General features: G+C 35.1%; 1 protein-coding gene across 2 annotated transcripts in view; it reads right to left on the bottom strand.

The window, feature by feature from the left end:
- Window positions 1-4,065, bottom strand: part of LOC135196213 (transcription factor Sox-3-like) — a 10,192-nt gene extending 6,127 nt beyond the window's left edge. The window contains exons 1-2 of one of the 2 annotated variants that reach the window (XM_064222841.1): window positions 3,849-3,985; window positions 1,385-1,781 (exon numbers count right to left, since the gene is read on the bottom strand). In XM_064222841.1, coding sequence (XP_064078911.1) covers window positions 1,385-1,501 — 117 coding nt within the window. In that variant the 5' untranslated portion in view covers window positions 1,502-1,781; window positions 3,849-3,985. Of the gene's footprint in view, window positions 1-1,384; window positions 1,782-3,848 lie in introns of both variants that reach the window. The other variant, XM_064222840.1, reaches the window with a different exon arrangement.
- Between the last annotated feature and the right edge of the window lie 10,935 nt (window positions 4,066-15,000).

Below are 15,000 nucleotides of genomic sequence, written 5' to 3'. Positions count from 1 at the left end.
GCCCTTTTGGGTCTTAAATCCCCGTTCAATGTAAACATTTTCCGATCCAATCCCGCCTAACAACTGTATCCAGGCCAGCGGAAAATCGCCCGGCTTAAATATACAAGAATTACACCATCCCAAAATCTGACATTTCACCACATGCAAAATGGATAGTCGAAATCTCTTTAGAATTTCATGATGAAATACAGTTAGACTCTCTCTCTCTCTCTCTCTCTCTCTCTCTCTCTCTCTCTCTCTCGTCTCATTCTCCTCCTCTCTCTCATCTCTCTAGGCTCTCTCTGCTTCTCTCTATCAGGTTGCTAGGGAAGCTATCGATCAGTTAGATGGGGGTGAGCCCTTTCGAACTACTACGCACTTTGGTAGCTAAAGCCGACTTCTCCCAAATAATTATTTGCATATATATATAAATAAATATATATATATATATACATATATATATATATATATATATATAGAAAACATAGCATTTACTGATAAAATTTAGTTATGTGTATTGTGAACTGCATTCGCATGAGGTTTAATTATATCAGCTGAGGCTTAAATATGAGACACAACACAAACAAACAAACAAACAAACAAACACACACACACATATGTGTGTGTGTGTGTGTGATAGATAGAAAATATGACCTTTACTGATATAAGTTAAGAGATCTGTGCATTGTGAACTGTATTCGCATGAGGTTCAAATATATCAGCTGAGGCTTCTATATGACGGTTATTCGGCATCTCCATTTAGACAAGGTGAAAAATTTTTAGAGCAGTCGTCATAAGCAAAAATTGAATTAATAAGTGGTATAAAAATTTCATTTAACGCTTCTGAAATCACATACCAGAAGAAAACAAAGAGCTCCAATGATGAAATGTGCAAAACTGATGGGTGAAAAAATGCCCGACAGGCTGGTATGCTCTTTGGGAAGGGACCAAACGAAAAGTTCACAAGATGATTGAGACAGCGGTCTATGTGTTTGAAGGAGAAAGAGAGAGAGAATTACATGATCTCATTTCATTCTTTATATATATATATATATATATATATATATATATATAATATATATTATATATATATATATATATATAATATTATATATATATAAATATATATATATATAATAATAATATATATTATTAAATACTACATTATATATATAATATAATCCATATAATATATATAATATATATAATATACATATATATAATATACATCCATATATATATATAATATATATATGGTGTGTGCGTGTGTATGTATATATATATATATATATATATATATATATATATATATATATATATATATATATAATATATATATATATATATATATATATAGTATATATATATATCTAATACACACACAAGAAGACTATTTTACCATTACCGAACATCTGATGTAAACACTTCCTTCGCGAGGTAGAACAATATGCAAGGTTAGTTTGTGGCCCAAGAGCGCAACAGTTCCTCGGTGCATGCTGCTGTTGCTGTTGTTATTTCTCATTTATATATAGATATTAAAATTTCACTGATTTTTAAAAATCCACTCCACAAGGCATAATACCGATCTGATACGTTACGACTTCGTTGGAAAAGCCTATTCAACACAGTTAATGCCAACAAATAATTATCATCGATTTCTGGCAGGGCGTCTCAAAAAGTTTCGTTCAGCTGAGCGATCCTTCTGGGAGGCGAACTCTATAGCGTCACTCTAGTTGTTGCTGTTGATGTCGTCGTTGTCGATTGATGAGACAGCACGACTCCGTCGCTTCTCGTATTTATTTCTTTTTTCGTGCGGTAAAAATAATTCAGTTAGTTTTTAAAATAATCTTTAACCATTTAAAAATAAATACTCTATTTATACGCAGTGTTTCATATAATCCTCAATAAATCATATCAATAAAGTAAAAGCTCGCATAATATATGTTGCACATACTACATAAAAATACTGCGGGGAACAGGAAAACCGATGTCAAACAACTTTGATGTCTATTAACGTACGTGAGAGGAACACCGTTACTAGGCGGCTTTAGACCCAACTGAGTGTAGTGAGATATAGGTGTTTGGTTGTTTCATGAGGTTCTGAAGTCAACTTATACATCACTGCAAATAGCTTTTTGAAAATCTTCTACCTAAAAACATATATATACTATTGAAAAACGTTGCTTCTATTTATATATATATATATATATATATATATATATATATATAATATATAAATATATATATATATATATATATATAATTATAATCACTACGATTGTTTCTATACTTATAAAGAAAGCCTCTATATTTTGGCGTTCCTCTATATTTTGACGTTTAAACAACACTTTAAAAAACTGGCGATAAAAAAAAACAATTACCGATACGAATATCGGTGTTCCAGGACTTTGCCGTTAGCTAAAAAAAAAAGTTACCAAGTAAATGACTAACAAAAGTACATAAAGTACCTCTGTGTGTGTGTGTGTGTATGTATAAATGTATATGTATATATACGTATGTATATGTATAAATATGTATGTATGTATATATATAATATATATAATGAATTTTTTTACTTCTATCGCACCTAGCAAAATTCCTACTAAATACTAGTACGCCCTGATAATTCACTGACGACTGTAAAATGAGGTCTCTGACTTGAATAAGAAATAGATTTAAAAGTAAAGATTTCCTTAATTCCTTATCATTCCTGTCCATTTCACTCGGCTGTAGTTTCTGAGATATGTCACCATGTCACACGTCTTAAGGGTGTCAAAAATACCAGAAGAGTCTTGAACTAAACTCGAAAGTTTGTGGATGTTTTGAAAATAAGACTAGAGGCCAATAAAATTTTATTAACGTATCTTATGCTTAGAACGGTGATGCAAAGAGTTGCCATTTACGCTTTAAAATTCCCTTCAAGATGGAAATTGGCAAGATAGCAAAGACTGATAGAATGATATAAATAAAAAAAAAAAGGGGGGGAGGGGTCAAAGTACAGTGAGTCTCTTTTGATAGCAACTATGTACAGCACGCCTGACCAAGAAAATAATCTTGATCTTGGAACAAATTAAACTGCCGAAATTTGGTTTCCTTAAAAAAAAAAATGAGGAATATGTTAGTTTTGCTCACAAAATAACATTCCGTATGCCAAGGTCGCAAAAGAGTGCCATAATTCATTCGAACTTTTAAGGTTTAATCTCTGACGAAGGTAACACTCAGCAATATCACGTTAAAATGCTCAGGAGGGGTATTCGATATTTTTTTTATTTGTATAACTATAATTTGGCCCATCGAATATATCACGATTATAATGATATTACAAAAAATATATATATATAAATATATAATATTTTTTTAGCAAATAATATCGACTTTCTTTTTCATAAGTTGGTATAGACACACACTTATTCTGAATGTTTACTAGGTTTGTACGCATTGCTCACAATCACACACTTCACTCTCATCTATCCTCATACTTAGGCCCTAGATCAATATGAGTTCGGAAAAATAAATCTTCCTTCGTATAGTAACAACCAAAGAAAATTCACATACACTTATTAATTACCAGCTATTAAAACTATTTTCCTCTGACTGAAGATGATCAGTCATGGAATCAACTTCTTAACTAAAATCGAAAATTAAGACTAACTTCCACACTCATTATCACACAAACTCAAAAAATCAACGCCACATGCGAGTTAACAATTACATTGGAAAAAGCATCTCTCCAGATCGCAAAGTTTGTTGTTGATCGTGCTGCGATGGGGGGCAAGTGAGAAAAGACATGTGCTCGGGGGAGATGCAACAAGCTGTAAACAGTATCTCAATGGGAAGATTTACAAGTCCACAAATTTCTTTTTCCATACCTGTGTAGCATCAGAATATGGCGTGGCGGAATTGTCATTCACCAACAAAGATCCAAACACAGTCCCTGCCGAATGGGGTTGCACTGATATCCTCTCATAGTTTGCGTGAGGTAACATTTTTGCCGTCAAGTAGACAGGCCAAGTCCACAGGAGCTACACTCAAAAACGCAGTCGTACGTCTCCTTTGTCGCACGGCAAATGCAGAACTGGCTGTAGTAAACACTCTTCATGCTATAAGAGTAGTGGCGGGGGTGACGTCACGCGCGCGTTGCCAGCGAGCAGTTTTATTCCCGTTAAACTTCGTGTGGTTTTCTATTTGTTGCGTCCACACTTTCCGGTGCGCTAGGTTATACGAAATAGTATGGTCATGTGTTTATATTTGTAACCCGTGACCAAACTGTTCAGAATCGTTAGCAGAGAATAAATTATTATGCATTCTACTAAAAGGCACTTTGTTTGTAGAGAAGAATCGTGTTGATAAAACGCTAGAATGTGTCACAAGCAGTGTGAGTGACCCTCTACCGCGCATGTCACTGCCTACTGTGTCGACTTCGTTAGTTCTCGTTACGTCTGTCAGTTCTCACCTACGAAGGGAGCTAGAAGGTACGCAATTCTCTCTCAGGATGACTATGCAAGTCGCTTCATCCCCTGTCGTCCGACACGATGTCATGATTAAATAAACTTTATTCTTTGCTCCGAATTAGTTGTCTTTTTCCTTAACCTTAAATGTAAATCGATTTAAGGAAAGTGTTGAAGTAATTGTTTATTCATGTATTTAGTATATAGGCTGAAAACTTTATTGAAACAAAATTCCCGATGTCTGTTAAACAATAATTACAACTGTTGTCTAAAGCTAATAGCGTGAAAACATAATCATGAAAAAATGGTTCTATGTTCCTTGAGCACGTCTACTCGTGTAGCTGGAAGAGACGAATACAAAATATACCTATTATGAAGGAGCTGCGCCCCATGTGCCATTAAATGTGGTGAAAAATGAAATTAACTGCTGAACGATGACATATTTGGTGAACCGAAAAAAAAGAAAAAAAATTATAACCCATTTTGACGTAATTCAGTTATCTATTTTGCATTTGATAATTATGTAGTTAATGTACCATAATAAACCGATTGATGCTGATGTGTTGCCTAATGACGGCGCTGATAACGCTCTCAAGGGCCAGTTAGTGTTGTCATATTTTACGGGAAATATTACGTTTATCTTAATCTTCTTAATATATATATATATATATATATATATCCATATATATATATATATATATATATATATATATATATATGTATATATATATATATTATATATATATATGTGTGTATATATATAACTTGTAAGATTTTCTCTCCTGGTGAAGTTAAGTTTATTAATTAATAAACAGGACATCGAGAAGACTGTACATCCTTTCTTCTTTTTATTTACACCTACGTTTCGGGAATCCTTCCATCCTCAGATCTATAAATAGAAATTTTTTTTTCAATATATGTGTATATATATATATATATATATATATATATATGTTATATATATAAATATATATATATATATATATATATATATATAATATAATATAATATATATATATATAATGTGCGCGTGTGCAATATCATATAAAAGGGGAGAGGATAAACCGTATTTTATTTTCACTAGGATATCAGTAAAAAGCTACAAATGTCCTTTAATATCCAATTCGTTCTACCTCGGAATTGGTATATTTTCACAAATGTTAACAGGGGAATTAGTTTAGTTAATAATTTCGTCCTCCCGAGGATTCGAACCAGCGGCCAAACATGGGAGAAATCAGACTGCTGTGACATTATCCACTCGGCCAACAAGTGAGGTTATAAGTTGATACCGATTCCGAGCTTACAAAAGACATTTGTAGCTTAATGCATGTATATGAATCACGGTGAGGTGGCAAAAATTTATATATATATATATGAAAAGGGATGTGGCATTCGACCCTCCACCTCTACAGGGCAACTCAGCTGAGTAACATAACAATGAGATAAAAGTTGTTGATTGCCGTGGCCCGCACCTTTCTGCTAGCCACCAATCCACAGAGCATCTGCTAATGTCAAGAATCAAATGAGATGGACCCGCACTCTCACCCCTCAAAACACTTGCTGAAAAGCCAAAATGCTGTTTGCTTCCGGCGCCATTTCTCTAAGTAAGAAAATGGTGTGGTGAAAAATATATGAGCACGTTATTAGATACCTTTATGCATATATAAAGGTAAAAGGTCATTGGATTGTATGCATGCGAGTCTAGTATCCTATTTGCCTATTAGTAATAGTAGTAACACTATATACTCAAAATATTTAGCTTGAGTTTCTTCAAACTTTGGAGAAATGTTTTCATCAATTTCTGGTATTCATTTCACCAGATTCGGCCGTAGGGGGTTATTGCACCTCAGGCATTACTTAAGGTTCATTGCAGCGTCCCTTCTTTTCCTAGCTGCAATCCCTATTATTCCTTTTACTGTACCTCCATTCATATCCTCATACTTCCTTCTTGCTATCCGCTCTGACCTAACAATGATTTCTTGTTGCATCTGCTAGGCTTTTCACCTGTTACACCTTTCAAACCTTTCTACCCTCAATTTCCTTTTCAGCCCCGAATGACCTCATAGGTTGTAGAGCTTGGCCTTTAGCCTAAATTCTATTTCCTGTTCCATTCTCCAGTTTCACTAAATTCTCTGTGATGATTTTAACTATTTTTGGCTGAAGTTTATGAGTGTAATTTTCGAAAATTAACTTTTACCAGACATTTTGAAATTACCATCAGCCGTCAAGAAAGGTTCTCATCACGTTGTGAAATGTTCAGCTACAGAACAAGGAATAACCACCAACGTTTCTGATAGTATTATGATCTCAAAATTATGGCTCCACTTTCCTCTAAATCATATGTCTTGTATGGTTATTAAAGAGGATAAGCCTGACTTACTGCACGGTTGGGTGGTCTGAGTCCAGAGGTTCACGCTAGGGTTCCTGAATGCCTTTAGGGCCGTCTAAATCTAAGCAACAAACCACTCTGCCCTTTTCATTTTTTCAAGTGCTTTATTTTCTCTCATCCTATTTTACTTGACAAAGAAGACCCTTCAGAGTCCACCCGGTACTTGTTCTTATTCTATCTATAAAAAAATGTTTGGCCGGAAGATTAGGTTAGAGTTGTTTGTGACCTTAGTTGGACTGTAATCGAATATAAAGTTTGGGGCCAAATGCCAAACACTGGGACTTATGAGGTCATTCAGCGCTGGAAAGGAATTGAGAGTAGGTAGGTTTGAAAGGTGTAACAGAAGGAAAACCTCGCATTACACAGAAATAATTGTTAGGAGAGGGAGGATAGCAAGAAGGAAGAAAGATAATATGAACGGAGGTACAGTAGAAGGAATGAAAGGGATAGCAGTCAGGGGACGAAGGGACGCTGCAAAGAACCTTTAGTAACGCCTACAGTGCACCGCGTGAGGTGCTGACGGCTCTCGCCCCTACGTCCTACCGGGTGCGAGCGACCTTGAGTGGCGAATATAAACACCAGCAGCGCTTAGCAACAGGAACAGAATCTGAAATGACGCTGCTGCTGAGCCTCCACCTCACTTCTGGGAGCATTACTCGCGAGGCCCGATTTTATCTAAGAATGATAAGCTCTAAATAAAACTCATGGAGCCGTGGACTTATCGGCAGCTGACTCTAAGGCTGACTTCATGTTTGTACTCAAAGTAGACAACGCAAAAACTAATCTCGAGTTCTTAGAGTATGTTATGGGGGGTGGGGGGAGGTTTTGAAATGTGTTTCGTAAGTAATGTAGTCCTTGGAAGTTATATCTAATTAAGAGAGAACTTAAACAAATTTTTCTGGCATGAAGTGAGTTTTTCTCTAAAAAAAAAAAAAAAAAATGTAGCTTCGGAAAACAGAATGACAGAAGTTATTGCAAAATTTTTCAACTTTCTAACCTTTTTTTCTCAGAAAGATGGCTAATCTTCTTGCAGCCTTGAAAACCATCATCAGTGACTACTGTTATACTTTCTCTCTCTCTCTCTCTCTCTCTCTCTCTCTCTCCTCTCTCTCTCTCTCTCTCTCTTTCGTGTATGTTTGCTTGGTTTGAACCTCTCTATCAAAGAAACCAGTTTTTTATCTATAAATCACAACTAACACCTACAGGAGCTCCAAAGATAAACGGCGCAATCGAGTTTTCTATACAGCATATAATGCTGTATGAAATTCTCAGCTGGGGCCCATGAAAATCTCAGCCGGCCGCGATGGCCTGTGTTGTTGCGGTGCCAGACGCACGATCAGGACTAACTTTAACCTTCAATGAAATATAAACTACTGAGGCTACAGGGCTCCTATTGGTATGTTTGATGATTGGAGGGTGGATGATCAATATACTAATTGTCAGCTGAACTAGCTTCATTAGTTTTTAAGAGCTGAGGGCGGACAGAAAAAGCGCGGACGGACAGACAAAGCCATCGCAATCATTTTCTTGAACAGAAAACTAAAAGCAAAACAAATAATTGCGAGAACAGAATCCTGTTGCAGGTAGGTAGATATCCCGTATACAATGACCACAAGGCTACTCAAGCACATGGCTAAGCACTCGCACTGCGCTGACGTAGTCAACTGCGAGGAGGAAGGACATTATCAACAAGCAGGTTTGCGCCTGATGAGTAGAACGTTTCGTTCCATGGTGACGCATCAAGCTATTTTCATCATCTGGGAGTCGGGCGTTCCACGTCAATACGTTTCGCTTGTGTTGAACGTAACTGCTATCTGTCTCCTTATCACTGCTTCCCCTCGACTGACCCCCTTAGAGTGTGTGTGTGTATATATATATATATAATATATATATATATATATATATATATATATCATATATATATATATATATATATATATATGTATATATATAGATGTAGTATATATAATACATGTGTGTGTTATATATATAGATAGATAGATATTTGAATAATATTTCAGCTTAGGAAAAGTAGCACTAAAACATTCTAACAACTACCGGTCATCTGAAGGTACTTATCGTCAGTGAAGCTTAATTATATGTAACACAAACTTTCGAGCTAAACAACTGCAATATGATACAGAACAAGACCTAATCTAAGTAAAGTTCCTAGTCGGCTATGGCAGAAAAACATTACCCATAATGAGTAATATATCTTTCGACTGATATTCAGGTTTTGTGAAGGTAAAGAGTAATATCAAAAGAAACCTATAGGTTCTGCGGGAGGATGCCATAACTTTGGCTGTATCAAGTTCTTGACGGGAGGATGTCATAACTGCTGTCTAGATTTGTTGGTTATGATACGAAGGATCAGTCGAGAACGTACTTACTTTGTCTACGCTTAGGGTACGAACTAGCAGCCAAGGTCTTCAAAACGCCTATTATCTATTTTACCATGGCCAAAAAACTCTCTCCTTTTCTGTGATGTTAAAGAAGAATGTGTGTACGCACAAACACACACCCGGATACACATTTTGACATTATATATATATATATTATATATATATATATATATATATAATACTATATGTATATATATATGATAGTTTTATAGATACATACATTTATATATATATATATATATATATATATATATATATATATATATATATATATATAGATATATGTATATGTATGTATATACATGCACGTCCGTACATATATCTACAAATATTATCAAGTATATATAAAAAACGTTTTTTATATGGGACTTAGGAAACAAATATAAAAATCATAAAGTAATTAACTTCCTGCAACTCGAAATACTAGTACGTTTTTTGTCCGCTATTGTTCCAAATAGAAAATATTTCAATCTGGTTCCGAGCATTAGAAAAATACTGTGTAAAATGCGAGGGCATTTAGGTGATGAAATATTTCACCGTCGATAAAATCGTTGAACAGTTTTACACTTTCTCAGATTGTTTTATACTATATGGTGAAAAGGTTTTCGATCGTTTTATGGCTCTATAATACTTTCCTTGATGCCAGTAAGCACGCCTGTGCGGCCTAACATACAAACGCATTTACATTTTTATACTTTTTTGTGTTTGCGTTGCGTATGAATATAAAAGATTACTGATATGGATTCAAAATGCCGCTATATATTTAACGCTATGAGCACTTTCGTCCATACAATTTATCTCCCTTACTATATGTGTATAATAACTCACAAGTGTATAAATGTGTATTACACACGCAATTATATATATATATATATATATATATATATATATAGATATATATATATATATATATATATATATGCAACTGTAATAGCCAACAATGCTGTCTTAACTTCTTAAATTTTTTGCTCTTTTTTTGGTTACGTTTGTCACTACAAAACCTGAAGATCCAAGTTCAAAGAAATTTTTGAGGAAATTGTGGTCAGGTCGGCAACGTGACCTCTTAGTTTATGGGACCTATTTTCGTTTCCCGGTACCGGACATCATAATTTCTTCAAAAATTATTTTGAAATTGGATCTTCAGGTTTTCTAGTGACAAGTGTATCCAAAAAGAGCAAAGAATTCAAGAAGTTAAGAGGGCATTGTGGCAATACTGCAATTGTAATAGCCACAATGCCCTCTTAACTTCTTGAAAAGTGACCAGTAAGATTCTACCACACACACACACACACACACACACACACACACACACACACACACACACATATATATATATATATATATATATATATATATATATATATATATATATATATATATATATATATATATATATAATATATATATATATATTATATATAGCTATGTATGTATGTATATAAATGTGTGTGTGTGTTCGTAGGTAGGCAGTTTCCCAATTTGCATCCCTCTAGCCTCAGTAATTTGTAAGATCTGAGGGTGAACAGAAAAAGTGTGGGCGTACAGACAAAGATGGCACAGTAGTTTTCTTTTACAGAAAGCTAAAAAGTAGAGGTGAAGCATTTTCATCTCCTCATGGCTGATTAAAAATCTAGACTGTTGGTTCTGAGTTTCATTAAGAAACGTCCATCAGATATGCTAGAGTGAAAGGCTAAGAAGGTTCTTCGGCTGCTTGCATTCCCCTTTCCTCTTCTTCCCCTCGTCCTCACAAACTAAAAAAGCAGAAAAAACAAGAAGAAAAGAGTAATTCAAGAGAAGACGAAGGCTCCCGTCCTGAACCAGAGCTGAAAGTCTTTTTACCTGGAAAGGCAAAATCAAATAGAGGCAATGATTAAATGTCAAGTGGTCGGTATTTGCTATTACGAGCTATGAGAAAGTTTACCAGGAATTCCGCCAGCAAGTAGGAGAGGGAGGGCCTCCCTTAAACAGCAATGTCTTCGTCGGAACTCGAGGGGTGATTAGATAGATACCAGAAGGTCTGAAAAATACACTTCTCTATACTGTGAATATGTATGTATGTACGTATATTATATATACATATATGTAATGTATATATATATATATATATATATATATATTATATATAATATATATATATATATATATATCTAATCACTTTGGAATAAATTATTCCATATACATACAGGTAAGTAAAGAAAAAAAATTAGGTTTGGATACTTTCTTTTAACAGAAATTTGTGTTTGCAGTCAGTAGTTATTATTGCCTCCTAGATTTACTCAACGGCTCATGAGATTCTCGGTATTTTACTGTTATTGAATTTGTTTATGTATTAAAGCACAAATATTTTTGGTGCTTTCTTTTGAAAAGCCAGTTAGTTGATATACTGACTAAAGTCAATTTCAGTATATAGGATATATATATATATATATATATATATATATATATTATATATATATATATACATATATACATGTGTGTGTGTCTATCAGTCATAAATGGAAAATTAAGAGGAGAAATGTTGATTAGTCAAGTTTCACAAACTTTAAAATTGATCAAGAAACTTTCCTTTTCTGTACTATAAGCTATATTAATCTTTTCTTTTCTCGTATTTGTTGTCAACAGACTATATATATATATATATATATATATATATATATATATATATATATATATATATATATATATATTATATATACTCAGACAGAGTACACTCGACGAATCCCATCTCTCGTGAACCACAATCGTAGCTGCTTATCGTCCATGATATTTATTCAACTGAACCAAGAGGTAATGTAGCAACAGTTGAGGTGGAATATATCTTATTTAGTACCGTCAATGATGAAACTCAAAATTGATTCGTAGGCATATTTCTGAATGCCAAATAGTCAGTTTACACTCACTTTGTGAGTGGGTGTGCGATTAATTTTTCAAAATACTACGGTCAGTTACAATACAGATGTTTACGGATGTGAAACGTCACACACACACACACACACACACACACACACACACTATGTACGTATGTATGTGTGGGCGAGTATGCGCATATGTGCAATACTCATTTCTTCCCGATACCATTTTCATTAAGAATCTCCCGTTTAATTTTTGCAAACCCTCCTATGTAAGATCTCACGTACTGAAGACCAGAGAGTCAAAGAGGTAAGCGCTGCGAATTGAATAAGCAAATGACTATCATTTCCCCTTGAAATCATATTCCCTCGTAACCACGATCTCACAGGCTCCCTTCACTGGTTTATGAAGGGCTTTGTAGCGCAGTGAAGGTCCCAAGAGCTGCCTTTCTCTCTCTCTCTTCTCTCTCTCTCTCTCTCTCCTTTCCTTCTTGGAGTGGGCGTGTGAGGCAAGGGCACTTCAAGTCACAGACCCCATCATTATCCCCAGTGCCAAAGCGGTGCTTCTCACTCGCGTCTTTCAGTGCCTCAATTGAGGATATACTCGGAATTCTACATTTGTTCTCGGTCACGGGTTTCCTCGGGAGGGCGTGTGGCCTTTCCTCTATCGTTCGTACGCAGCTGTTATTAACGCAGACTAGAGAGCTTTTCCGAAGTTTGGTGGCAAGCTTGGTTTAGAGAAGTTTAACCCTTTTTGTTTCCGTGTTTTCCCTGCGGATATTTCATTAAAGTCACAGTCAGTGTTGCTAAAATCTCTCTCTCTCTCTCTCTCTCTCTCTCTATTTTTATAATCCATGAAAGGTAATATTTCTCTCTTCTCGATAAAGTATTACACCCTCCCCTCCCTCGCTCGCTCACTCTTAGTAATGCTAATAAACAGAAGGACAGGTTTTGCCTTGTTGTATCAGGTATCGCTTGGCGTAATTTACTTTCCGACAGATAACTTTAATTTGCATACTGTACCGATCTTGTGCGTGTACACGATCAAGCGCACTGAATATGTCGTTGAAATTTAAAGCGCTGATAACGTAAGGGTATATCTTTATCTTTGCATTAAAAGATGTATGGTTAAATTTATGACTGATCTTGTTTTTTCTTTCTTTTTTTTAGCGTTGATTATATGACGTCTCCAGTTATTAATTCAAACAACCCCTATCGTGAAAACGTGATAAACGCTATAAGTTTAGTACATGGTAAAACGGAGGATTACATTAAATCGCCTTTATCTACCGAGGTATTAGTGGAGGTGTATTTTATCAGATGCCTATCTCTCGGTGTCCTGTTTCCATTTGGAAAGTTGATTGTCCGTCTCGAAAGAATAAGCGTAACAAGCAAGCTTATTAGATTATAAAGATAGAAACTCATTGTATTTCTTGCACTATCTTTGTTCCTTGTTTCATACACGCACGATATATTGGTGTGTATGATGGCAGTATATCCTCTGAGTAGTACTTTTCATGACAGGGTAAAGAGGTAAGTCTACTTTGTCACTGATGCTCGAGAAATGAGAAGTCTGTTCAGTTGTTTAATTAAACGAAGGATTTTCTTTCCAATGGAGATTATTATACGAATTACAACAATTAGCTCATTCCCATCTGCATATTAGAGGAGGCGATTACTGCTCTCTCTCTCTGCCGCTTTCCCTTTTATAGATCACCAATATAATGTCAATGCAGAAATAGAGATTGCACTGCAGACTCCGAAACGAACAGATTCAATGCCGTATGGCATCTTCAATAATTCGATTCAAGTAAGAAAAGCACTTTATGTATATATATGCATATATGTATATATACATACGTACATATATATGTTTTATAATAAATACAACATACCAATACATAACATACACTACTATACACAAACACACTACACACACACACACACACACACACACATATATATATTATATATATATATGTATATATATATATATATATATATATATATAATATATTGAAAAGTTTTCAAGTCATGAATATTTTTTTGAAATAGGAAATAGAAAATATTTCTGGGAGTTTTGATAACTAGCACTCATATTTTCAACGCAGTCTATATTTTACAATCGGTAATAAATCCTCCCTAAGGAAATGCGCAGCTTTCGTAACGTCAATCGTCATTCAAGAATCATGACTCAAATATCACGGCAGCAAAGTAGCAAAGAAAAGGTAGACCAAGAGCGTCATTAAATTACTGTAAAGAAACTGACGGTATAGTTCCTGATTCAAACACAAACCGGACGCTTTTCAAATCCTTCAGTGCGTGAGCTGGGCAAAGCAATAGATCTGCTGGTTGTCAGCAGACAAGTAGCTGTATGATAAGAACAGTGTGCTGCATTCACGAAAGGTCATTGCCTAGATAAGTTCACAGCATTTTGCCACACGAGGATATTGCTTAGATCTCCTCTTTTGATACTTTGAACCGTCCTAAGTCACGGGTTGATGCTCCCTAACAGTTTGCATTTAGTTATTAATAGAATCGTAATATCTTCATGTATAAGATTTGCTAATAATGATCGATAGCTTAAAGAAGGTGATGTATCCGATTAATTTCATGCTCTCTCTCTCTCTCTCTCTCTCTCTCTCTCTCTCTCTCTCTCTCTCTCTCTCTCAGACTATAGGAAAAGAATCAGGCATATCTTGACTTCCTCTGCGTACGTCCCAGGTCTAGAACTTGGTTACACCATCTTGCATCTTGAAGACATCTCATCCTTCCGGAGCAGAAACTAGAGTTATCTAGAACTACTTGCCACATTAGCCACATTCTCTCTCGTCAGTTAGGTACTTGGCTTCATTTTCTTTATAACTGCTCTGGCCTAACCCAAACATGGAATCTGGTGCCATTGTCAAACACATCTCATCTCATGCTATCTT

Source organism: Macrobrachium nipponense, chromosome 17, assembly GCF_015104395.2.
Source record: "Macrobrachium nipponense isolate FS-2020 chromosome 17, ASM1510439v2, whole genome shotgun sequence".
In the NCBI taxonomy this organism is placed as follows: domain Eukaryota; kingdom Metazoa; phylum Arthropoda; class Malacostraca; order Decapoda; family Palaemonidae; genus Macrobrachium; species Macrobrachium nipponense.
This window is presented reverse-complemented; position numbering and strand designations above follow the sequence as displayed.